Source organism: Callithrix jacchus, chromosome 10, assembly GCF_049354715.1.
Source record: "Callithrix jacchus isolate 240 chromosome 10, calJac240_pri, whole genome shotgun sequence".
Lineage (NCBI taxonomy): Eukaryota > Metazoa > Chordata > Mammalia > Primates > Cebidae > Callithrix > Callithrix jacchus.
Window position 1 is genome coordinate 45,022,126 of NC_133511.1, and position 26,982 is coordinate 45,049,107.

The window sequence follows — 26,982 nt, forward strand, 5'->3', positions numbered from 1 at the left end:
GCAAAAAAATACTTTCAGAAAAACAAATATGACTCTTATGACTTATGAGACTGGCTGCTTGGATGCAGATCATCTTAACTGCTTGCACACTCCTTGGTATCTTTTCAGCTAAAGAGCCATTCAGGCTCAGCTTCAAGTGCAGAGGAAGTGCAAATAACCCCTGCACTTCAGAGCACAGCTTGCTTTGCTGAGACAGTTGAGCAAAATCCCAGCACGCTCTGATTCATTCTGCTTGCTGATTGGTCGTTCTCCCTGGCCACTGACATCATCCTGTTGCTGGGTGGAAGACTTATGCAGCACAGCCCTCTTACAGACTTCAGATTCTTGTGAAGGGGATGTTGTACTCAACCCCGAAATCAGATTGTAGCTCAAATGGAATTGGAAGATAACTTTTTTGTGTGAACACTTCAGTCATCTTATGTCTGTTACATTATAGCGCCCTCCCAACCCCCATGCCGTAACCTAGCAAATGCTTTTGTGTGGCAGTTTCTGTTCCAAGCCACCCAACCCCCAACAGCCTCTAGAATGCAAGAGAATAAGAAAAAAACCTTATCGTTTGCCTTTGACTGTAGATGGAAGATGTCTTCTTACACGTCTCCTAGATGGGGCTGGCTTTCTGATTAGTTCATTTGCCTTTACCGTCAGAATTAAACTATGTCTTCACTTGCTACAAGGAATTGTGAAGTCATATTTAGGACTTTCTATTAAAAATGCCTTTTTACCTCTCATTTATTTTCCCAGCATTCTGTAAGCCTTAGGTAAACTGGAGAAGTGTTGGCAAAGGCCAACCTGTCTGTTGCCCTTTACAGTGTGCAAATAACTCTTTTATATACAATGCCTCATATGTTCTTCACAGCAGTCCTATGAATTAGCTACTATTACTTTCCCCACTCTATAGATAAGAAACAAAGCCCCAAATAGTAAATCCTTTGCCAGCTACGTAGCTCGCACATGACAAAGCTGGGACTCAAACCCATGTTTTTTAATCCTAGTTTCTGAACTCCTTTCACTCAGACATAGGATCTTTCAACCTTTGGAGCCTAAGCGATTTGCAGGAACCAGTCCAAATTAAGTAGTTCAACCAGTGCTAGAACCCAGCAATTCTTGTTCTTCACACAAGGCCTTTTCTTCCAAACCTCTTGGTAGCTCTCAAGACAACATTGGAGATGCGCTTAGATACACATTTATTTTAGAAACCTTCAGGCTTTCACAAGCTTTTACTGATTAAGTGCAGCTTTGAGGGAAAAAAATAGAAGCCTAATAATTCAGATGCACATTTGCATTTATTACATAAGGCTTCTGTGAGGGATAAGATTATCCAGTTGCAGGCTTATTTTAAGTTTTAATGGAATGACTTTGACAGAGCAGAAATAGCAGGCTTAGTAACCAGCTCAGAACTTAGATGTCAGAGACATTTCCATGGTGGATAGCGGGGCTCCTCAGCTATCGGGGGGCACTGGATTTCTCTTGTTTATCTCTGGCTAGGATGATTAACCACCCTTGCTTGGCTTTCATCTTTCCTGGCACAGCTTTGTCTTTCATCTCATTCATTGCTCCGAAAGCTTCTTCTCTTTAACTTTTAAAACACACACAAAATATTTCAGCTTCCCTAAGTTATTTTTACATAAATAGAGCAGGAAAACATGGATATACTTCACGGAGCCTGTCACATCTGGTTTGCTCAGGTGAAAACCATACTCCCTTACCCATCTTTATTTTTAAGTGAGACAACGAATCCTTCAAAAAAGGCTTGAGACACTAAAATGTTGGAGGAAAGGAATGAAAGAGTGGGGGAGAAAGATTACTCAGACATAGAGGTGAATGTTTTTATTTTCTATCTTGATCTTTATGACTATAGCCCCACATCACATAGTGTTGTGACTTATATTTCAGTATGTACATAGCTGATTCCATGTACTTTGCATTCTTCTCTCATTTTCCGATTACCTTTTTTGGTGGTGAGGGGACATTGTGGGGCTGTGTGTCCCCTGGACAGGTCTCCTGCTTTCGGTGTATGACTTAGGCATATATAGTTCACTCTCAATTTCAGCAAAACGTTTTCTCTGAAAGTGACTTCATTTCACACCACTCAGATCTTCACATTTTCACTGCCTGTGGAAATAAAACTTACTGATTTTTGTCTTTCTGTGTTATTTGAAGGTAACGACCAGTTTGTTCTGCAGAAAAACAGAATCTTTGTCTCATAGACTCCCCAGAGTGAAACTGGCCAGTTCCCACATCCAGCTCTCTCCCTCCCTGTTCAGTGGACGTACCACACCTTTGTTCCTGCTATCTTTTTTGCCTAAAGTGTGTGTCTTAAAATATGGCACAATAAATGCTGAACAAAAACAACAATAAAATCCTATGGTCACATTGTTAGTGGCAGTTAAAACTGAAATTAGACCCCAACCTCACAGGATTATTAAACAAACATTTTAATGATGAAGAGAGACATTAATGAGGTTTAAAAAAAATGTGTGCACCATCGAATTCCAAAATTCCAGACAGGCACACTGGCTCATACCTGTAATCCTAGCACTTTGGGAGGCCAAGGTGGGTAGCTCACTTGAGGTCAGGAGTTCAAGACCAGCCAACATGGTGAAACCCTGTCTCTACTAAAATTATAAAGAAATTAGCCAGGAGAGGTGGGAGGAGACTGTAATTCCAGCTACTTAGGAGACCAAGGCTTGAATTCTCGAGGCTTGAACTCCAGAAGGTGAAGGTTGTGGTGAGCCAAGATGGCACCACTGCACTCCAGCCTGGGCGATAGAGCAAGACTCTGACTCAAAAACAAACAATAAACAAAAAAACAAAACTCTGGACATGAAAGTCCGTCCCGGGAGTCTGGGACTTGGAATGAACCCACTTGGCCCCCCTTACCTGTTTTTTACTCTGGGAGATTCATTTTGCCCAGAAAGTAAGAGCAAATCAGGTCCACAACTAGACATTATGTTCTAAGCTAGATGATCTCTAAGGACACTTCCAGCATGGCATTCTATGTTTTTGAGCCCTTTGCAAAATTGTGTGCTGGGTTAAGAGTTCAGCCTCTGGAATCAGGTCCCATTCAAGCCTCAGCTCTGAAACATACCAGCAGACTACAGGGAGAGACAGAAACCAAGAAAAGAGTGGGGATGATTTAACCTCCCTCTGTCTATTTCTTTTCTTTTTCCTTCTTTTTTTTTTTTAAATAAATCAAGAAGTGTAACATACCTGCATCTTATAGATGAGGATTAAATAGGATAATATCTATGAAATCCTTAACACAGGACTGGATGTGGGATGTTCAAAAATCCCAGTAAATGTTGCCGAGTATTTTTGCCAAAGTTGTAGAAACTCAGGTACCTTAAAAAAAAAAAAAGATGGAGAGGAATTAATGAAAGCAAATTTCAAAAATGAGTATCTGTGGTACTCATAGTTTATTAATCAAAGAAGAAGGCAAAACACGTGGGGACAGAATGCAAAACTATGAATAGCTCAAGATGGTTTACATCAAAAGAAGATTTTTTTCTTGTTTCTCTTTCAATGAGCTTTCCCAAATTAAATTGTAGTTTTTATTATAACTGTTAACCAGAGTTCTATTCTCAAATTCCAGGCTCTTTCTACATGTCCTGCTCATGAAACTGGAGATCAGTGATAAGGTGGTTACACATCTCTTCTCTCCTGATTTCCCTGCATCATACGTAGAATCTCTGAGATGATCTGAAGACACTGATAACTCCTATGACATATCAGGAAGTGCTTCAAAGACCTAAGTGTATGATTCTGTGGAGCCAACACTAACGCATAAATGTGGGACCCAGTTCCTCACCACATAGAGCTAAACTGGCCACAGACCTGAGAACTGTCAGAAGGGCTAAATTTTATATTTTAATCCTCAAAATTTATCAGATAGCCTGGGTGTTTGGAAAGTCCATAGAAATCACGCAGGTTAGGTCACCGAACATTGCTTATTGAGTGTCAGTCACATGCAATACGCTGTGCTCAATGTTGAGACTATGGTGATGAATAAAACGGCAGCTCCATACTGACAGACACATAACAATATTAAAATGTAATGTCACGAATAGTGTGGCACAGGTGTTCACAGGTTCTGTGGGTGCCCATAAATAGGGTGCTTATTTCCTAAGCTATAAAATCGAGAGAGGCTTCCCAGGTAAAAACATTGTATGGTACCCTACAGGTACTGACCAATCAATTAAGAACCACCTGGAAAGAAATCTCTACTGGTGCCATGCTAAAGGGCTTAAGGACCCTCTGAGACCTGTCACCAATTTTTTTTTTTTGAGACAGTCTCACTTTGGTGCCCAGGCTTGAGTGCGGTGGCATGATCTTGGCTCACTGTAACCTCTGCCTCCTGGGTTCAAGCGATTCTCTTGCTTCTACCTCCTGAGTAGCTGGGATTACAGGCATGCACCACCACGCCCAGTTAATTTTTGTGTTTTTAGTAGAGACGGGGTTTCACCATGTTGGCCAGGCTGGTCCTGGACTCCTGAAAACCTCAAGTGATCTGCCTTTCTCGGCCTCCCAAAGTGCTGGATCCATTTTTTAAATAAGATCTTGAGTTAACAAAAAGAAGACACGATCAACAGATCTGCATGTAGCATAAAGTTGGAAGAGAGAGCTAGTAGCAAGATGCAAAAAGATACAGCAGGCTGGGAGGATGGCCTGAAACCAAGAAAAATGTAAAAATTTGTATTAAAAAAAATCAAGTGTATAAGAACAGGAGGTGAAAAAACTGGTTCAGAAGCACTTCATGTGAGAAGACACGGGAATGGTTCACTGGAAGTTCTTAGTTTGACTATTAGCTTCTTTAATGAAGCAAAATGTCATTTCTAAACTGTCATATCCTTAAGGGCAGGGATCACATCTTAGATATTTTAATATCTTTTCTTTGTCTAACATATGGCCTAAAACAGAGTATGTGCTCAATATATCTTTCTGAAATAGAGTCAAAACTAAGAATGTCCAAAGGAACAGGCTCCACAAATGAATGGGCTGTGGTCAGAATCACCAGAGAAGGCTGTTTCAGTTTTTCTCTTATATACAGTCTTTCTGACACTGTTCTGGGCTTTCTCTTCCCATTTTCTTCTTAATATAAAAATCAAAATCTTTTGCATGATTTAGAAGGTGGGACCTCTTCCCCATTTGACTTCAAGCCCCACTTCCCACTGTTCTCTTCCTGGCTCACCTACTGCTTCCATTCTTTCAATTCCTTCCAGTCTGCACAAGTGCCAGTCTCTTTTCATGGAGCACTCCTTGCAGCCTCTCACACTCACACACATGCACATACACTTTCCACCTGTTTACCCTGCTTCATCTCTGCTTGTCTTTTTAACTTCCCCTGAACCCACAGCCCAGGCTGAGTCCCTCTATTACATGCTCTCCCACTTCCCCGGCATTAGCCACAGTCATTATTCAATGCAAGCCATTATTCAGGGTTAATTATTGTTTCAAACCTGCCTTCCTGCTGGAGTGGAACCTCCAGGAAGGCAGGAACTTCAGCTGTCTTGTGTCTTCACCACTGTATGCCAAGCACCTAGGTCAATGTTTCTCAGACTTTAATGTATCTGTGAATGATCTGGGGATCTTTTTCACCTGCAGCTTCTGATTCAGTATGTCTGTGGTGAACCCTGAGGACCTGCATTTCTTGCAAGCTTCCAGGTGCTTCGGATGCTACTGGTCACCTGACCCACTTTGAGCAGCAAAGGCCTGTTACACAGCCTGGCCTCTCATCTTCACTGCCTTTAAACCACCCCCAGCTTTCCATCCTCACAGCTATTGCCATAATGGCATTTCTTGGTACCTCTCATCCACATAATCTAGTCTCCCAACTGGATTTTCTGCTTCAGTTTCCTAGAGGTCCAGCCCATGGGTGGCATATTTTCAAAGTATCATTCTAAAATATAGACTTAATCATGTTGTCTTCCTTCTTTAAAAACTTTAGATGTGCCCTGTCAAATTGTAGAAAAAAAACCCAAGGTCATCAAGGCATTGGCATGGCATTCAAGGCTCTATCATGAGTTTATCCCCAAATAGTTTTCCAGTTCTACCTCTTCTATACCCTTATCTCACATTTCACATTTCTGCCCTATGAAAGCCTTTGCAATTCCTTGGACTCACTAGGCTGATCCATTCCTCCTATCTCTGCTCAGGTCACGGACTCTTCCTGGGATACCTTCTCCCATTTCCGTCCACCTGTCAAAGGTCTACATTCCTCTCCTGACTTCCCTCCCTTGTGTAAGAAGCTCTTTAGGGATTCCCCTCTCCAAGAAGAGTTGGCTGCTTTCTCATTTAGGTTCTGTTATAGCTACTGTGCTTGACTGACCTATTTACATGGCTGCCTCCTCCTTCTGGGCAGTGAGTCCTTCAGTCACAAAACTGTATCTCATTCATTCTTGCTGTCTTCTTGCCTCGCACTTGGTTAGGACATAAGAAATGTGTAACACAAATGAATTAATGCTATCATGCTCTGTTCCATATTTTTTAAAAAGGATGATTTGACACAGGGGAGTCCTTCTAAGGAAAGAGCAGCAGTATTGGTCCAGAATATCTGTGACATGAGAAATGGTTTAAAGAATGCTCTAAACATACAGCCTGGAGAAGAAAATGTGTCTGCACATAGTAGGCACTCGGTAAATATTTATTGAATGAAAGAATGAGTAAAATGAGACCTAAGTTCTCTCTTCACGTGGAGTTGTCAGATGGAAGAGAGATTACACGAATTTGAGTTTTCTGTAGCTTCAGAAGCTGGAACATTGTATCTAAGTCAGCAGATTTTAGTCCAATAATACAACACATTTCCTGAGAAGACCAAGACCTACCAAACTTCACTTCTGCTAAGAGCCATCTAAATGAGCTCTTTATTTTAAAAATATAAAAACTAAGTAACATAACATAGTCTTTGTACTAGTGTTATTTTTGTGACAAATGACGGAAAAAATAAAGTTGTGGGTGATTTAAAGCCTCTAATGGTGTCATTAGGACCCTCTGTCTCTTTCTCTTTCTCCCCACTCCCACCTTTCCCTGTGTGACTTCAGTGTAGGAGCCCCACAGTTTCAGCACATTCCGCCCCAAAGCAAAGGACAGCTTCCCACTCAGGGGCTCCTCTGACAAGACCAGCTGAGTGTATGGATGAACGAAGCCTCATGACCGCAGCGGGGGCTGTTCCCTGGAGGAACAGAGTATCACATGCTAATGCTAGACCCACTGCATCTCCGGGAGGAGACTCCTAGAACAAGGACAGGGCTGAGTGCAAGGGAGGGGGCAATTTTGCAGACCCAAGCTGGCTAAGAGTTACCAAAAGAATGACAAAAGTAGCAGTTACCTACTGCAGCCTGAACACTATTCCTATCCTGAAACTTACAACTACATTCAACATTACATTTACACATAATACATGATAAAAAAGTCAGTTTACAACCACTGGTTATTAAAACTCTTGAGTAATGCAACTCATATTTGATTAACCTGATAAGAACTCACTATTCCTGTGACATAGACCAGATGACTTTTTTGCATGGACTTTCTTTATTCATTTTTCTTCTAAAACATTATTGTATCGGGGATATAATGATGAGAAAAACTGTCCTCATGAGGCATATAATCTCATGGAGAAGGCAGCCAAGGAAAAAAACAATTGCAAAGAAGGTGAGAAGTATTGCAAGAAAATAACCTGTATACATATTATTGTATCAAGATGTAAAATGATAAAGTGAAACAGTTTAATCAAGCTCCTTCATGACTAAATATCAGTTTTCCACGTTAACTTCATGAAGATGGAAGAAAGGTTATTTTTGCTGAAGCAATTTCAGGTTTTTTTCCTGGCATATCTGAAGAAAAGTCATCTACTTGCTTGGAGTATCCAGTTTCAAACTCAGCAAAGACACCACTGTAACACAGCAGACACTGAAATCGGCACCTTCAGAGTCACAGAAAACATAACAGATTAGTTCAGGTCAAACAAGTGGCTTCTGTCAGTGGTTGGGGTTGTAAAGAACAAAAAGGGAGTAAAGTGAGGATATTGCCAGTGTCTCGAATCCCACACCCCCTCAACCCCTTATGTCACCCATAGTTCTGATGTGGGTCCTGAGTTTCACTTATTTTTCTCAGATTGATGCTTTCATCTTTTTCTCCCAGGGTGTATGACCTCTCAGGTGTCACCTGTGTTGTGGATATTCTTTTTTCTATCTGCAATGAATGACATGGCATATGACTCAACCTTCAGAATTTGAAGTTAATGAAAAGGTTTGAATGATCCTCACTCTTTTCCTGGGCAGAGAATAGCTATGCTTTATCTTACTTACCACTCCAGCCTCCATCATATGTTTCAAGTTATTTTGCTCCTGAATAATGGCAGTGGTAGCTGAATTACAAAGTTCACTGGGATTCTGATCTCAGCTTTTCACCTTGTTTTAAAATGTTTCCTGTTGCTTGTCAAATCTTAGTTGCTATTGTTAAGTAGCACACTGTATTTACAGTGAGTTAAGGAACATCAAGAAAACTGCTCTGGATTCCTTTGTCAACTCATTTACAGAAAGCACAGATGTACTACCCTCAGGTGACCTAGGAGGGAATGGGTTCCATTGTCATCGTTGGCCCACATTGTGTACCAAGCTGGACTGACATTTTAATTTCTGCCTCTTTTGTGCCTTCCGTTATCCTGGGGAGCAAGGTATAACGTGTCTGGAATCACAATTTGTGGAACGTTAGTAAAATTTTGAAATAGGGCCAGGACCATTCAGTGCTTGGGATGGATTTCTTGGAGTCTCTCCAAGTGTATGGGTTGTCCATTTGTGCCATGTGGCCAGACTTGAGTCTAGAATAGACAGTTAAGACAAAATTATGCTTACTGCAGGCTAGTTTTACAATGGAAAAAAACTGAGGGGACCAGTCTGGAGACAGTTGACTCTGTGCTTTAGAAGGCTTGTTCCATGGGGGAATGCCTCTTGAACGTAGTAAGGCTTTAGGATCCTTAGGAGGCTGCTACTATATAAAGGATGATTTAAATGGAAAATGATGGCTAAGACTGAAAAGCTTCTGGTTCTTGGCAAATGTTCTGTCTACTCAAAAGGAAGATAGTTCTATGTGATATATAAAAGCAGGGCATTTTGATTCAGCCTGAGGTGGTATCCCAGCACCACCATGTATCAGCTGTATGAATTTGAGAATGTTAACTTAATTCTTAGAAAAGCAGTGGTATTATGAAGTTAGGGTTAAATGAGTTATTACATATAACTGTTCAGCATGATACCTGACACATTCAAAGTGATCTGCCAAATCTTATAAAGAGATAACTTAAAAGATTATACTCTAAGGTTTTTGGGGTCCCCTTTGGGAATTTGATGAAAACTGCAGATTCTTACTCCTCAGGAAAAATATATATATATAAATTTTGCACAGTTTCAGGAAATTCAAAGATCCAAAGCAGTACAGTGTTTTAGATTAAGATCCTTTGTTCTAGGCTTAGACCCATTCCCAAAAGAAAGAATAAAGTTCTCAGTTTAATTTATATTTTATATATTTTTGATCATTTACAGTCATAATCTCCCTTTTAAATTTAGAAGGATCTTATCTAGTCTAAATCACTTATTTTATTTATTTTACTTTATTGAGGAATAATGGTGCTAAGGTCCTGAGAAAAATACTTAGTATTTCAGTTAAGCAGAGAACTCTTTATCAATTTTGCATCTCTATAATTTAAAAAAATGCATTTTATCTTGATCCACTACCTTTCATGTTTCAGATCTTCCTTAAATTTTACTTATTTCTACTTTGCTCCTAATCATGTTCTCTGAGATACATTTACAGTCCTTATAAATTAATGTTTATTCAAAGGCCCGTGATGGATATAATGATATTTTCATTTCTGTGTATTTAAATTAGCACATTAAACTCTACCCTGCCATATCCAGTTGACATTGTGCTATTTAATGGAAAAGGACTTCATGCTGTGCTAGAGTAATAACTTCATCAGGTACGAATTTAAATTAACGAAGCCTTATTGATGTACAATAGGTGAAGCATCATTCTATGTTACCTCAAATACATGAATGAACAGAATCCAGACACAGTGTGTGCTCTCATGAAGCTTAGAGTCTAGCAATGAAAATGGTCTTTCTTTCAGAAGAACATTCTGGCGTTGGAATTCTATTCATTGGTGATTCCAGAGATGAGCTGCAAGTTTTCAGCCATGTGAATGCCACCAATGTCTCCATTACCACTCCACAAGGACATTTGCTTTCATTTGCTTAAACAAGAGCTGATTAATGATGGGCAGCACGGAACACAGGATGACCGAAGTATGTCTAGGCAAAATCCCACCCATAACTTCCCTCTGGCAGGAGCATGAACCACGGGTGACAACTAGGACATATTTAGGTAAGTCATCGCTAGGCTTTTTACTGCAAAAATATTTTTAAACTCTTCTACTTTGCTACCAGGATAATTTGGGTGACTTTTGAGGAGAATTTAACAATAGAGCAAAGGTCCTAGGGTTTAGCAGTTTGCTCTAGTTAGAAGGTGGCAGGAAGTAGGGCAGATGGTTTAGAAAGAAGCAGATTAATAAAAGGGTTGGGAGACTGGGACATGAAAAATTGGAAGTAGATCAAATATATGTGACAGGGCCAAAAGCAAGAGACATGAAAAGGCCTTGAAATCATGTAACATTGTTGAAACTGCTTATTCCTCAGAGCCCTAGGTCCCAATGACATGGTAGCTCTTCTGACTTTGTGTCACCAGTGGTGATCCATGGGCTCTGGCGAATTCACCTAATCTTACTCCAGAATGGGGTCGAATAATGTTGCTGGAGCCCTGAAGGCAAAAGGCAAAGAGAACAAAATGATGAGCTGGCTCAGAGCAGGTAGGGTATGGCTCCAGCCTCTGCTCACCCTGGGTTGTTGCCTTATCTAGGGGAACGGACTGCTGGTCTTCATTTCAGAGCTAAAATGGGAAGCACGAGTGCTATGGAAACTGTGATACCAACACATAAAGGCATCTACCTTTCCTTTGCTTTTTCCACTCAGAAAAATGTTACCCCTCTCGCTTACCCTCCATATCTAGAAACTTATTCTTGTGTGGCTAAATATACCCCCTAGTTCTTTGAAAAAGGGAGAAACTTTTCTCAATATTCTTAGGAGGACTGAACTCAGACATTACTTCAGCCCTCTTGCCTGAGATGTCACTGCACAATGAGCTAAGGACTATCGGTGAAAGGCAGAAATTAGGTTTATGACATATGAGGAAGGTGAAACCAACCTCAACGAGTTGCATCATTAACTCAAGAGAACAAAATCATTTACTTAGGACCTGGTAAAGCAGGACTTTTTCATGTGCTCTCATAATTCATAGGCCACAATATTTTTAGTGGAGGAATTGCTTTTCTCTTCTTCTGGTGAATGCTTTGATAGACAACAGTATAAATATCCTGTAGGATGGGTCTATGGTTTTGTAAACAACCAGAAATAAATAAGGCATTTTGCTTGATGACTAAGCCAGACTGACAAAAAGGCTTCTACGGACAGAAGGCAATCGTAAAAGACAAGGAAGACCTTTTAGAAGAAGAACTGTGGTGCTCGGAACATGCTTAAATACTCTTAGCTATTTACCACCAAGGGGACTCTCAGCCTGGCCCCATATATATAAAAAACAGACTTATTTATAATACATGTAGATTATTCCTTGAGTCATACAGAATATATTGGATATATTATCTTTTACATTTTGTTCATATCACAAAAGGTAATTGCTTGCTGCAGAGTAAAAGTAGAAATCATTAGCTAAGCTAGTAGACAAAGCTCTTGAAGTATTCCAAATAACTCTACCTCAGAGTTCCAGCTCTTCAATGGGAATAATATTTCCTTTTCATTAACTGGTTATTTTTCAGTTAAAAACTTAAAGAATGGTCTTTAGCTTAGAAAAGAAAGAATTTGTTGAAAGCAGGACACATAAAGGTATGTGTGTGTGTGTGTGTGTATGTGTATGTGTGTGTGTGTACACATACACTCACCTGCATACATATGTAAAGCCACATTTTAGAAATCATCTTTCTTCATTTACAGAGAGGTTAGAATGAAGAATACATTTGTGCCATTTAATTTCTCCGTGACCCTAGCATCTTCATTATTCAACAATATCACTGATGCTAAGTTTTCTTAGAATGTGACTGGCTAGATTAACAGAAGACAAAAATGTACTTTGCAAACACAAGTGCAATAAAGATGTTTAATGATAAACCCTGAGTGGTGTCAAGCACTTGAGGCCCTTTTAAATCAAAATGAACTGTCTTGTTAAATGGTACTAGGGAACCCCAAACATTAAAATTCAAGTAAATTTTGATTGCTATTTAAAAAATATATTATTTTTGTATGCAACTTTTAAGAAATAATACAAATAGCTAACATTTACTGAATACTCATGATAGGAGAGACACTGTTCTAAGTGCTTTACATATGTCTTTTAATTTACTCCTCACCAAGAAAAAAAAAAAACCTATAAAGTAATGAAAAGTGAAGTTTGAAGAGTTTTTGAACAGTGACTAGATTATACAATATTGAGGTAAAAAAAAATAACAGAAAATTTCCAAGTTTACCCTTATAGAAGTCTTAGGCAATACATTTTAGGTCACAGCTAGTTACACTTGCATAATGAGAATGTTTCCATTTGCTTCCATTCCTGGACATTCTAGTTCCCCATAGACAAGTGGAATGCCTAGATGTTCATGTCTTCACTGAGAATAGAAAATGCAAAGTGACAGGTCTGGTATACACATAAATAACAGTAGTGCTATCTCATCAAGAGCAAGACCAGCACAACCACAACCCATCTAGTACTGCCCAGGGAGGACATTTTCTTTTCTTCACCATACCTGAAAGAAGGCAGAGAGAAGTACCTCCTTTATTTTCCAAAGGTTTAGTGAATCCTAAGAACTATTTCACATATCAGATAGAAAATGAGTTCAAGGGTTGCTGAGCACAGCATGAGTCCAGGATAAACTAGAGAGAGATAGAGAGGCAGAGAGAGAGCGAGAGCAAGAGACAGAAAGAGAGAGATGGATTTAGAAAGGAAAGGAAGGAGCAGTGGCTCCTGCAGAGATGAGAAATATGATACAAAGGAATGGAAAACCAGAACAGTCCAGCTCTACTGCGATTAGCTGAGTCTCCTCTAAAGTTAGCAATAGACCCTAAAGAAACCTATCAGTTAGTTGTCCAGGGACATTCTACCTCTGGCAAGTTGAGTGAAATTAAAACATTTACACATGTTTACATTTCCAAAACTAAATGACCTCCTAGTATACACCTGGTCCCCTTTATAACCACCCCATGGAGGCTACCACAGTGATATTTAATTTGCCACCTGACATAAAGTGCCCTCATGCCCTTTATTTTTGTCCTGACAACTTCCTTCTTAAAAGCTTTTGAGGAGATTTAACTTTGATTTTTGTTTTTATTGCTTTGTTTTTCTTTTTTGTTCATAAACTCTGGGAAATCATTAAACCGGACCTGGAGGCCTTAAGTCTGAATGAAGGATAATGTGTGGAAAGGTAGAAGAGAAAGCCTTTGTCTCTCAGTTTTCTGTGTAGGCGGTTGGTAGCATAGACATACTAGAATCACTTTAATCTGAAACCTGGAGAGGAGAAGCACTCTGGGTAATAGATTACTGATTGTTGTTCTCTAACTTGAAACAAAAAAAGGTTCTAAAAAGTTTGAGGTTTTTGCACAGCAAACATTCTTAGTGAAACATAGACTGTAAGAATTTTTCTGTGTAAAAACTGAAATGGGGGTTTTCTGGCTCCGTAAGTTCTAGTTCTTTCTTTTGGAATGTCTTGACTTTCACATCCATTTACTAATGAGAACTAAGCTTAATATTTCGTATGTATAAGTGCCTGACATTGAAATGAAGGAAGATTATTTCCATCAGTCTCTTTCGGTTGAAAGAAACAGAATTAAATTACTTCACAAAATCAGCAGTGGGAGGAGATTAGCTCGTGAAGGAAATTATTACAAAGATACACAAGGACTGGAAGTGGAAAGGCACCAGGATTTAAGGAACTCTAAATACCAGCGTCTTAAGCTTCTTTGCTTGCTTTCTGTGTCTTGCCCCAACCTCCTTCCCCACCCAGCTTCCTCACCCTTTACTTCCTATCCGTTCTGTTCCTTCTTCGTTTTAGTTTGCATATGGTTCATGACATCCTCTTACAATCTGACTTTGCTGCCAACTGGCTTAGTATCATAGTTTCCTGATGCCAAATTTCCAAGAAAGGAATCTGATTGGCTCAGCTTATCATCTTGAGCTAGTCCACACAGATAGATGACTAGGTTACAGAATGACTGTATTTGAGTCAAGTGTCTATTCCTTGGTTGACTCACATAGTACAGAGCATGATTATTTAGAATAAGGCCACCAGCAGAAAGATTTATTTGGAGGAGGCTGTGGATAGGACAGGTTGATATGAACATCTTGAATTTGCTGGCAGGTTATGTGGAAACAAGTTTATTCATCTTATTTCTAGAGAATCTAATCCCAGCTCATTGCATTAGACCTGTACTTGCCTGTATATATCATGTGAAAGTACCAACAGCACCTCCTTCTTCTACCCTTGTTAATTTTATCAACTTTATCTTTATCATGTCCATCTTCATGACTAGCCAAGTGCTTAGGAATCTTATTTTATTAAAATGCTTAGGAATCTTATTTTATTAAAGTAAATATATTTAATAATTTGCAATTTTGACTTGAGTGCCAACAAAAGTATTTTTCTTATCCAAAGATCACCCAAAAATTTTTTTAGCATAATATGCCAGTAGATAATAAAATACTAGAATAGAGAATAATGGATATGGGTCTTTGTCTATGTTCATAGCATTTATTTCAATAGGTGTCCAGTGAGCTATATTTGGTGGGTGTACGAGAGATTTACTCTAGTGGACCTTACAGTTTTATAACCTAACAGAGATAATTAGTTCAGAGAATATTTATAAAAATGACTAACTGAATAATGCCAAAGCATGATTTTATAACACTGTAAATGCTGGTGGCATCAAGCAGATCTGGGTTCAGATCAGAGCTCTACCTTGTGTGACTCAGACCAAACTTTCAATTCCTATAAATCACATATAAAATGAAGATAATAATAATTTTATAGGTGTTTTATAAATATTAGGCAAAATAATGTATGTAGGTTATTGAATAATTATTGGTACATACTAAGTTGTCTTAAGACAGAAAATATAGATGTACTTGTCAGAAGGTGCACACATATCACTTGCACACACAAATGGAACTCAGCAGAGTGGGGGCTAAGTGTGAAATGCTAAATGTTAGATAATAAAGTGATATTATTTAATTTAGAAAAAAATATTAAAATTTTGGTCAATTTTTAATAGGGATAGTGCCCCTTAGAAAAGAAAGGAAGATTTGCACTCCTCATGAAAGTTTGCTGACTGCAATGTAAAAAGCCAGGATTCACAGAAGTTTTGCAATTGGAACATGAACTATATTAAAATGGGGAACTGGAACATTCGGAAAGGACCTACTAGGTAGAGTATCTGGGAGTTACTGTTGGAAACCAGGAGACAGCCCATTTCTTGTGTTAACATTTCACTTCCTCAGGGAGGCCTAGAGCAGGTTTGCTACCCTGGTCTTTGTGCTCCCTTCCTGTGTTTTCCCCTACTATGACACTCATTACACACTGGCATTATTTGTTTAAAGTCCATCTTCTCTGCTAGGTTACAATTCTGATTCACATTCATCCCTTGTCACCATGACTAGTCAAGTGGCTGGCACATAGTAAGCACTTCACAAACACGGAGTGCTTGAAGGCACGAATGAGTGAAATAATGAATATGGAATTAGGAGATGATTTCATTATATACTGTTTTGTATTGTTCTCTGGTATTTATAGGAGTTAAGCCTATCTTCCTGTTGACATTGTAAATTGCACTGAAACACAGCAAGAGTTTTGCATCATATGTCTTCGACACTACCACTGAGAGGTACCCATTACAGGCATAAATGCACAGAAGATCTTTCAGGGCTTTGCTGATAACCCTTTTTACATTCTATTTTCTATTTCTCTTCTGTACCAATGCAGAGATTATACTACAGTCTCACTGTTAGATTATAAGCCTGCCCTTTGTTACTTTCATCACCAGGACTTACTACTCGGTAAGGGTTCAGTAAATAAATGACTAATAAAGCATTATCTGGACAGCATATATTTCAAACTATAATTTTCCAATTTTGCAGCTTTACAGAATCTCAAAAGTTGCTGCTATGATTCCAAGCTTGCCGTTCATGTGAGAATGCATCATCTCAAGACATTTCATCTTTGAAATTGCTGTCTTTGTTGCCATGATTCACATACGTTTTGTGAAATGTGTCTTCTTGCTCACAAGGCAAATTTTACCTTTGTATAAAAATATATTTACAATTTTAAGACATTTGGGAATTGTGTGATTGAAATAATCTGTTCACTTAATTTCTGGTTAACAAACTCTAATATATCCAATCATTTCATTCAGTGAGTTTTTTGAGCACTTCTTAGATTCCATCTTTGTCCCTAAAGATGCTCAAAGTCTGGATGTGCCATAGTCACATCTAGAAGATCTGAAAGTGGAAATAGAAATTATTCCCTTCAAAGGGCTCCTTCAATCCCATCTATGTCCTGTATCAATTTCCTGTAAATTCCTTACAATAGAATACTACTTTATCTAAGACTTCTAAGTCAACAAATTATAACTCCTTCGTACTTTCATTAACCATATCCTACTCCCAAACTGCCTTATGCCTGTGTGAATTTTTCTATTCTATTAATCTATTCCCCTTTTTAACACTCAGACAGCCAGTATATTTTACAGTAATGTTTTAAATATATATATATAAATATATATATAAAATATTTGTCTTAATTTCCTCATTTCTGAAGAAGGATTGAATATTTTGGACAGTGGATTTGGAAGATCAAGAAGACTGTGGACAACAGAAAAATTAATCCCTGAGAGAACAAATGAAAACCAATACAATTCTAGTGATATCTGAGAATAGAGCTGCTTTTACTTTTTCCCTGCCTACTTGAAAAAATTCTTCTACTTCTCCTATACACTGTTTCCACTAGATTCTCTTTAAAATATACTAAGACAAAACAAATTCACAAAATTATGGAGTTTAAAGAGGTCTTTGAAATTCTCTACTCAGACATGGATTAATCGTGCATTTAATAAAGTTTAAACTTTAGGGTCTCTCACTAGCATTGGCCCCTTTGAGGCCCTGGGAGAGGTCCAAGCAATTTACTCACATGGTCATACTTTTAAAAACATTCCAAAGGTAAGCTATTACAACCACTACTCGTAAAGACCACAGTTTCTTTGTATTCCAATTTCCATCCTTCACAGTCTCCCTCATGCTGGAGGCATTGGAGAAGCTGTGGGTATCACTGTTGATCTGGCTAAGGGGAAGTTGAGATGGATATACCTTTAGCTTGAGTTTAGTGAATTAAATTTATGGGTGTCAGAGTCATTTTAGGTACGGTTGTTATTTCCAGTGGTCCCAATAAAAGAATGGGTCCTAGGAACACTCCCACTGCCCACTGGGCCAATTCACCAGACATGATATCACAAAGATGTAAGATTACAGAGTATTTCGTGACACACATATGTCCTAGGACACAGCACTGGGAATGTGTGCTAGGGGAAAGACTGAATTATCTTTCCATTCCCTCTCAAAAAGATAGTATTACAAAAATCATTAATAGGCCAGGCAAGGTAGCTCACACCTGTCATCCCAGCACTTTGGGAGGCTGAGGCTGGTGGATCATCTGAGTTCAGGAGTTCAAGACCAGCCAGGCCAATATGGTAAAATCCTATCTCTACTAAAAAAATACAAAAATTAGCCGGGTATGGTGACATGCACTTGGAGTCTTAGCTACTCGGGAGGCTGAGGCAGGAAAATTGCTTGATCCCAGGAGGCAGAGGTTGTAGTGAGCCAAGGTTGCATCACTGCACTTCAGCCTGGGTGACAGAGCAAGACCTCGTCCAGAAAAGAAAAGAAAAAAGTCATTAACATATGAAGAGGAAATTGGAATATACAGCCCAAAAGATGAAGGGAAAAAGTAATATAGGGTTGTGTCAGGCAGTTAATAAAAATATATTATTTACCTGGATTCTGTGATTTTATAGTATTTGTTCATCTTTTAAAAATGTATTGTGATTTTATTTCTAATTTTAAGTGAGTATTCAGTTTCATAACTATTAATAATTTTGCAGCCAAGATTTTACATTCCTTTTTCAAAGAAGGTTCCTATAGCATATAAGTTTTGTTCCCCACAAAACCTGATCTGCTTTGACACAATTTAATCCCCCTTCCACATTTAATAGATAGGGAAGATGAGGTCTAATATCACATAGTTCACAGCATTACTGAACTAAACCCTAGGTCTCTTGACATTCTGTACAGTGCTATTTCTACTACCTTATATTATCTTACTTTTGAGACAAGTATCCCAAAATCAAAGATCTTCACTGGAAAAAAGAAAACGGCAAATAAAAAAAAATCTCCTGGGCCAGGAGCGGTGGCTCACATCTATAATCCCAGTACTTCAGGAGGCTGAGGCGGGAGGATCACCTGAGGTCAGGAGTTCGAGACCAGTCTGACCAACATGGAGAAACCACATCTCTACTAAAAATACAAAATTAGCCAGGTATGGTGGTGCATGCCTGTACTCCCAGCTACTCAGGAGGCTGAGGCAGCAGAATCGCTTGAAGCTGGAAGGTGAAGGTTGTGGTAAGCTGAGATTGTGCCATTGCACTTCAGCCTGGGCAACAAGAGTGAAACTATGTCTCAAAAAATAAAAAATAACAAAAAAGACTCCTGACAATGGTATATAATAATATAACTTACATGGTATTTATTTTAAGCTATGCATTGTTTTAAAGTGCTTTATGTAGAATTCGTTTAATCTTCAAAAAACTCTAATGCAAAGCTAATCTTAATATCTTCATTTCTGCAGATGACAAACATTGAGATGCAGAAAAGTTCAGTAACTAGACCAAGGTCACACAGTATGTGGAGACTATAACATCCTTTATATCATGTCAGATCACAGCAAGCACTTATTTAGGGCTTACAATGTTTCAGTCACTTTGCTGAGCACTGTAATGCATTATTTCACTCCATCTTTACAATTACCCTTTGAGTTAGGTAGCATTGTTACTCCATTTTACAGATGAGGAGATTGAAAACATAGAAAAATTTAGTAATTTGCCCAAGGTCATACACTTAGTAAGAGGCAAAGTCAATATTCAAATTGATGTCTAACTCTAGAGCCAGGCTGCTAGCCTCTATGTGATTGCCCATCAAATAAAACACTCTCAATGCATCAGGCCTGGCTTCCTTGCTCTTTCAATATTACCACATTCCCTGTGGTTCCTTTATTCTAAAGCAACAATTAGAATAGCGATTTGAGCAGAATAAGGATAAGAAGTGGAGTTAGCAACATAAAGGACATAGTAGTTCCTTCTTAGTTAGATAATTTTCCTCCCCATTGTGATATATATATATAGTGTATATATATGTGTGTGTGTGTGTGTATATATATATTCATTCATTTTCACACTGCTCATAAAGACATACCCAAAACTGGGAACAAAATGGTTTAATTGGACTTACAGTTCTACATGGCTAGGGAGGCCTCAGAATCATGGCAGGAGGCAAAAGGCACTTCTTACATTGTGGAAGCAAGAGAAAGATGGAGAAAAAGCAAAAGAGGAAACCCCTGATAAACACATCAGATCTCATAAGACTTATTCACTATCTCAAGAATAGCATGGGGAAGACTAGCTCCCATGATCCAATTATACCCCCTGGGTCCCTACCACAACACATGGGATCTCTGGGAGATATAATTCAAGTTGAGATTTGGGTGGGGACATAGCCAAACCATATCAATATACATATTTTTTTTTCAGGGTATACATCATACATCACAATATTGCTTGCATATTTCCTTAGCTTTTGTTATAGTAAAGAGATGACAAATTTATTTTTAATTAATGTTCTCTGATAAAGTTAACAGTGATAACTAACAGATCAGTAATTTAGATACTGGAGAAGGTTTATGGAGGTTGCATATTCAAATCCCTACAAAGGGTGAGAAGATAATAGAAATAAAGTGGGAAAAATTTAACCCCTAGGGATTGGCAGGGACTTTAGTCCAAATCAAATAGCAGGTATGGAGCTCGACAGATGGTTGCCATGTGGGAAAATAAGCCCAGTGTGATCAGATCTGATAATTTTTCTAAAGAAACTGGAAATCTAGATTTTTGGTGTAAAAAAATCCTAAATTGTGAATATTTGAAAGCAATTCAAAAAATTTTTAAAAAGCATCATGGTGGCTGACATTGTATAAGCCAAACAAATAAACCACACCCTTCACATTTGTAGGCCTTTTGTAGACTGCTTTATACGGAGGTTAAATACAGAAAACTCTGATCTGAAAGGTTAGAAAGAAAGCTGACAGGAATCTGGGTCCTGGTGGAATATTTGTTTTTTTGAAAAACGAGCTTTGATAAGAATAATCTTAGTGGAGGTGGGTGATTGAAGAGGTGAAATAAGTTGGGAACTAAAGTAGTGGTCTTTTTGGGAACAGATCCTCTTATTTTTCCTTTGGAGTAGTATTGGTCTTGAGCCTTACGAAAAATATAGCAGGAATCTAATTAACAGCTCTAAGGGAGCAATCAATTTACAATTGTGTGAACTGTAAATTCCTTTGTGCAAGAAAGAAATTACAGTATTTGTAAATGTGTAAATAATGCAGCACTTTCCAAGCAATCCAAATGCTTCAGGTGACCCCATGAGAAAGAAAAAGAAGCCGGAAGAGGCAGAATGTTAGAAAATGACTTATTGTCCCAAGATATGGAATTTAAAAAATATCTTTAGTAATTGATTTTTCTCAATTAACTCGTTATCTAGAAACTATAGACCATCTCAGTTCTTCGGTCAATAGAGTGAGAATATCTAAAGTAGTAAACAATTTCAAGTCCAAAAGTCACAGCATATTAATAACAGTGTAACTTCTTTCAAAAGTGCTGAACCCAGAAGTTTTCCTTCATCCCTCCTACGCCTCTGATTTGTAGGCAACAACTTTCATTTTATAAAAGAGAGAATGATGCCCAACCCGTAATAGTTAATATGTTCAATGTCAGAGAAGAATTGGTGAGAGATAAGAAGAGGAACCTAAACTCTCTGCTTCAAAGTAGCAGATTTTTGTGAACAATTCAATTCACACTTATTGGGTCACTTAAAGAGTGAAACTCATTACTTTCTCCAATATTTTTTTGAGCACTTCCATATAGAGTGAGCTAGGAGCCAAGGATACAAAGTAAATGTTACTTTATCCTGCCTTCAAGGGGTTTGAAGTCTAATGAGAAAACAGGATTTAAATCTATCATTTCCATAGTGAGCTTTTTGGTAAAGAAGAGGTATAGAGGGGCACTACGGTCACTTGGACAAGTGCCTCATTCAGCAAATGTTTCAACAAGAGAAGATATTCCCCAGGCAGAAGGAAGAAAGGAAACGGATTAAAGGTAGAGGTATGTGGAATACTGAGGGGCCTTATGCAGAATTATAGCTTTCAAATGATTGCTCTCACCTGTGTTTTTATTCAAATCTTTCCACAAAATATTTTAGCAAGTTGCACCAGGAGCCTGAAGACATATGTATATCCCTTTACTCAGAAATTCCAGGCCTAGGAATCAGAGATGCTACCAGAAACTTACATATCAGTAAGTTTATTTCATTATTTACAGTCATGAAAAACCTGAAACAACCTACACATTCAACAGTAGCATAAGAATTAAGTAAGTTATGGTACATCCAAGCTATGTGATTTTATGGATTCCTTGTTTTAAAAAAATCATATTTTAAAAGAATATTTCAAAGTAAGCAAAATGATTATAACAGCTTTGAAATGATATGCAATGTTTAATGAAGTATCATCCTAATTTTGTAATAAAAGAATTAAAAAGTAGTCCAGTGGCAGGGTCTGAGGAAGGGGTGGCAGGTGCCATGTCCGTCCAGGAAGGTGGCAGCCCCTGAAACAGCCCAAGAAGCAGGCCAAGGAGATGGATGAGGAAGATAAGGCTTTCAAGCAGAAACAAAGAGAAGAGCAGAAGAAACTTGAGGAGCTAAAAGCGAAGGCCAAGGGGCAGGGGCTCCTGGCCACAGGTGGAATTAAGACATCTGGCAAAAAGTAAGCTGTTCCTTGTCCCTGAGAAGATGGTGGTCCTTTACTTCATCTGTATTTAAACATCTGTATTCCCTGCCATAACATCTTTTGCCACCGATAGCTGGAATTAAATGTTGTCTTGGAGTTGTTGTATATTTAAGAATAAACTTTTGTTAAAAAAATTAAAAAGTAGTTCTTAATATTTGTTGTAATTTTCACTCATATCCTACTTTTCTAAAGTTCTTTCTCATTTGAGACATACCAGACAACAAAAGGGTGGAGTTTCTCCTTGTTCTATGTAAAAAAAAAGAACTGGCTTTTGTTTCCTTCCCTCCCGGGTTTGCAAATCACATTCTCTTTATGGTATTCAGCTGGCTAGGAAAGGAAGAAAAACCAGGTGAAGAATGGAAGAGAAAGGAGACATCCAAAACTGGACATTTCCATGGGAGAGGAGAACCAGTGTGATGGCAGCGAGTGTGTGAGACAGACCAGAAAGGGTGGCTGCTGTGTTAAGAATAAGGAGCTGTCATTGAGTGGTTGAGGGCAGTACATAAACACATATATGATGGTGCAGTATAAGAAATGTCACAATGCAATACATGATTAACTGCTAAATAAATAGCACTATAGACAGTACATATTATAATAGTTTGGAGGAATTTGGTGGAGAGAGCCATCATATGGTCACATACACGTATGTGACCATATATTATTGAAGATATTCATCCTCTAAAATCTCCTGTTAGCAATTTTTGTTAGGGGGTGTTATTGTATAGGGCTAGATTCTCTTGGCTTTACTTTCTGGGGGACTGAGTTACTAAAGAACTTAAAGGATTTCATTTTGAAAGGATTTTTAGCTGTCAAGTGAAAAAAGAAAAGGTTATAAGAAGAATGTGCTAGAAAACAATATGAATTTAAAATACTATTTGAGAAAATTCAATCTGCACAAAAATTCACTTCATCCTTCAATTTCTCCTTTCCTTTAAAATGTACTAACATAAAAATCTGCTTTAAAAGACAGAACCAGCCAAGAATATAGCCCAAGAAATTTACCACTAAATGGGGACACATATGTGTTTCTTAGAAAAACTGTGCCTTGCTGACTTTCTCCTTAGATTTCTTGGTTCTCTGTATTGAAGGGCGTGTGGTAATTCCTTCCTTTTCTGAATTCGGTTGCTTTTAGTTTCTTCTAACTGAATCTTAAGCACTTTCCCCACACTATTGCTATTTAGGTTACATATGTCTACACAGCATCAAGTGACCTTTAGCCAACACTGGCTAAATAGATCAACACCTTTACCCAACTACATAACTTAGACTCTTTTGGGGTTTTCTACTCTATTTTAATCTATTTAAACCTGACACCAGCAGATTTCCATTTCCTTTGTTCCTTGTGTAGACTTGGTTTATATGTGTTGGTCTCTAAAAAGGGACAGAGGAGACAGCTGTTGAGAAATAAGATTGGCAGTTTTAACCGCACAATTTGGTCTAATAGCTTTGATATGCTAAACTTGCTAGCTCCTCCAAGTGTACCTTTCCCATTTTGCATAACACCACCCTGAATCCCTAAGGAAACGAGGGTGTTTTTTTAAAAAATTAAAAAGAAAAGAAAGAAATGCAAACCAGTGAAACTGTTCTTTTAAATCATCTCCACACAGATTTCATTCTACGAACTGCAAGCCTTCACAAATCCTGGTACACTAGAGACCTTTAAAAGAGGAGAAGCCTAGAATGCTGATTAGGTTCTAAAAATCGAAAACAGGTGATGTCATAATGCATAGTCCTGTGGCCACGGCCATGGCCGAGTGGGGAGCTGGGCTCCAGTGAGCACAGCTCCGTAGTAGGCGATGCAAGTTATCTCTGAGGCCGGGAGCACACGAGTGAGAACCCGGCACCAATCAGGTTTTCACTCTGCGCCTGCCTTTGTTCTCACTCGGGAGCAGGTTGCGGGCGTCCAGCATCGGGAACCCGCATTCGACTCGCACGCGCATTGCTACCACTTCGGGAGACCTGGCTCCACTGCCCGTCTACCCCCCAACACTCGGTCAGCCTGAGCTTTCCACAGTCACGTCTGCCTTCTCTCCGCATAACGTGGACGCGAAAACCCTGACTCACAATTTTTAGCTTTGGAAGAGGCAGGTTTGGTCTAATAGTTTTAAAAGGCAATTTGTTCTCTGAACCTTTCTTTCTGAGCAGGGCTCTGTTCTGCATGTAGCCGAACAGCTGCCTCAGGAAGGACTTTTGGGCGAGAAAACAAGACCCTGTGGTTTTTTCGTGCTGGACAAGTAAAGAAACTTCCATCTCTTAAGATAACTGCGAGAAGGTGCTTCTATACATAGAGGAGAAAACCGCTAAACCAGAGGTTTTGTGTTTCTCCCCTTAAACTCGATTACTTGCATAAATATACATACAACTCAGACATTTATCCCCCATCCACCTCCCAAGCCTCAAGTAACTGAAGTCTTTGCAGAACAAGGTTCACCATAAATGATGCATAAAGTTCTTTGAGATCCCTGGATACAAAGTGCTACACAACTGCAGTCTTTTTCACGGCTAAAGTTAGATTTTGGTGGACAGAAAGCCTAATCACTGCCCTGAAGGAACATTTAATTCCTCCGCCCCTCCCCCTTTCCCGAGAGATCAGGAAATATTTAGCTCAATCTTAGACTCTCTAGCGAGCTCTAGCTCCCAACTATTTATCTCATTCTCACCATTTCTGCAGGGACCTAGAGAAGGGGGCGTGGCTGGTCTTGGGGGTGGGCTTGGAGGGCGGTACATTTGCATATGACACACCCTCGTCCTCTTATTGGCAGAAGAGAGCAAACTGTTCCTAGCTACCCTGCTACTTAGCTAACCGCCTTCTCCCTGCAGTTCGGGGCCTCGGAGATAAACTTAACTTGCCCGGAGATTCAAGGCGTCCTCGGCCCCTGCGATTGGCCGGCGCGACTTCCAGTCCGGCTCTCGTTGCTCATTGGCTGCGGGCTAGCGCCCTGGGGGCGTAGCCGGAGCTGTCCGATTGGCGGGAGGGGCGGCACCAGAGCGTGGAGGTGGTGAAGGTGGTGGGGCGGCGGAGGCGGGGCTGCACTGAGGCGCTGCGGCGGCGGCGGCGGTGGTGGCAGCGGCAGAGGTGGTGGCTGCTCGTCCTAGCCTGGCGGGGGCGGGGGTTTGGAGGATGGGGGCGAGTGGAACAACGGGCCGGTGAGGTGCAGCCGCCGCCGTCTCCGCCGTCGCTGGGGCAGCTGTCGCGGTGGTCGCCTCAGGCACTGCCGCTCGCTTTCCGGCCGTCGCCTCTCCTCCCGACATCCCGCCTTGAGGAGGCTGAGGCGGAATAGCGGCTGGCGGCGGGGGGACGGACCGGCCCCTCAGTGGCCGCAGTGACAGCCCGGCCCCGGCCCTCCGCCCGCTCTCGCCTCGGAGCCCGCAGCCACGATGAACCGGGGCGGCAGCAGCCCGTCGGCCGCCGCCAACTACCTGCTCTGTACCAACTGCCGGAAAGTGCTGCGGAAGGTACGGGCTCGGCTCTGGGTCCTGCCAGCGAGGGTCGCTTCCTGCCGGCCGGGGCTTGGGCAGCTCGGCCCCGGGCGCGCACTGGGGGAGGCCCAGAGGTATCCCCGGGCACCGTCTCTCCGCAGGGACTGAGAAAGGGGGCGTGGGTTGAGGGCGGGAGGGTTTGGACTGCTTCTGCTTTTTATCCAAGTCCGGAGGGGTTGGGATATTTTTTCTTCCCTTCTTTTTCTTTGGTGCCTTTGGTCTCCTTTCCGGCTCGTTTCCCTACCTTGCTATGCCGGGTCGGCTCCTTGGGCGGAAGGAGAGAGGGACCAGTTCGATCCTCCTCCCTGTGCAGTTGAGCTGTTGATGGAGGTCGGTGTGAAATCAGAGCAGCCGGGTCGGATCCGGAGGAACCTGGACCCTCTTTGCGAGTGTTGTTTTTGTTTATTCGGTTGCTTCTGCCTTGCGCGCCTTGCCCAGCACCCTTGTTTTCTGTTTGGATGGTGGTCCTGTGCCTGTAGTTCAGTCTCGAAAGAAACCAGTAAAGCATCTTGAACTTTATGCCCATGAGAAATGCAATTCGACCTGGCCAGTGTCTGAGGCTGGGGTTGGGGGAGGAGGAGACTAAGGTGGATGTGGGTTATTCCTTCTTAGCACCCTCCTCCCCTGGTGTTGAACCAGAAAAATCAGGTTTCAGTTTATTGCTGCTGCCTAGAGTGACTGATAGAAAGTTTACTCCAGTATTGTTTAGCTTACTTGGCTTAATCACCCCGTGGGAAAGGGCGAGAGGGATGGGGAAGGGAATTTTAAAAAAAAGGTCTCTAGAGTTTTTTTTTTTTTAAATCACATTTTAAAAGCTGCCCCAACGTAATATTATAGTTTATTCGTATTCAAACTCTAGTTTTACATTTTATTAAGTGGAAACGTTAGGTGAGATGCTTCAGTTTGTTCACTACAAATGAATTAAAATTGCTGAGCTGTGCAAATGCATCGGGACTGAAAGCGGAGATGAATATGGTATCGTTTTTAGTCAGTTTCTCTAATTACAGTTCACTTTGGGATTGTTCTTTCTACATTTTTTTTAAAGGAAGAAAGAAAAAAAGCACATAAGTAAGCAAGCTCAAATATTTGCGCTCTTTGTCCAAAAACTGTTTTTCTTCCTCTGTGGGTCAGGCCAAGTGCCAATCAAAGTTGTTTTTCAAGCCTCTTTTCCCTGCAGTAGGGCTGCTGCTTTTTTTTTTTTCTTCCTATTTTATTTGAGAGCGTGAGAGTAAAGG

The 26,982-nt window shown here is 40.0% G+C and overlaps 2 protein-coding genes across 16 annotated transcripts in view; one reads left to right on the forward strand and one right to left on the reverse strand.

Moving 5' to 3' along the window:
• On the reverse strand, positions 1-26,303 carry LOC103796114 (uncharacterized). Of its 5 annotated transcripts, none has more exons than XR_013523157.1 (4): positions 23,840-26,303; positions 6,326-7,918; positions 3,211-3,342; positions 1-2,112 (listed from the first exon to the last, which is right to left on the reverse strand). XR_013523157.1 is itself a non-coding variant. In XM_078339923.1 (2 exons), the coding sequence occupies exon 1, from the start codon at positions 25,517-25,519 to the stop codon at positions 25,199-25,201; it is 321 nt and encodes a 106-aa protein (XP_078196049.1). In that variant the 5' UTR covers positions 25,520-26,303; the 3' UTR covers positions 6,621-7,918; positions 24,928-25,198. The 5 variants fall into 5 exon arrangements, 1 of the variants encoding a protein (XP_078196049.1); XR_013523154.1 differs by having other exon boundaries at positions 2-2,112; positions 8,066-26,303; XR_013523156.1 differs by having other exon boundaries at positions 4-2,112; positions 6,326-8,187; positions 24,928-26,303.
• The window catches only part of SESN3 (sestrin 3), a 68,847-nt gene continuing 67,162 nt past the window's right edge, over positions 25,298-26,982 (forward strand). For all 11 annotated transcript variants that reach the window (XM_078339913.1, XM_078339914.1, XM_078339915.1 and 8 more), the window contains exon 1: positions 25,298-25,723. Coding sequence is in view for 1 of the 11 variants with exons in the window: in XM_002754661.8 (XP_002754707.1) it covers positions 25,646-25,723 (78 nt within the window). In the remaining 10 variants the exon portion in view is untranslated. The remainder of the gene's footprint in view (positions 25,724-26,982) is intronic.

Bases quoted from the DNA above. Each gene is read 5' to 3' on its own strand.
- LOC103796114 (XM_078339923.1), bottom strand. From the start codon at position 25,519: ATGTCGGGAGGAGAGGCGACGGCCGGAAAGCGAGCGGCAGTGCCTGAG.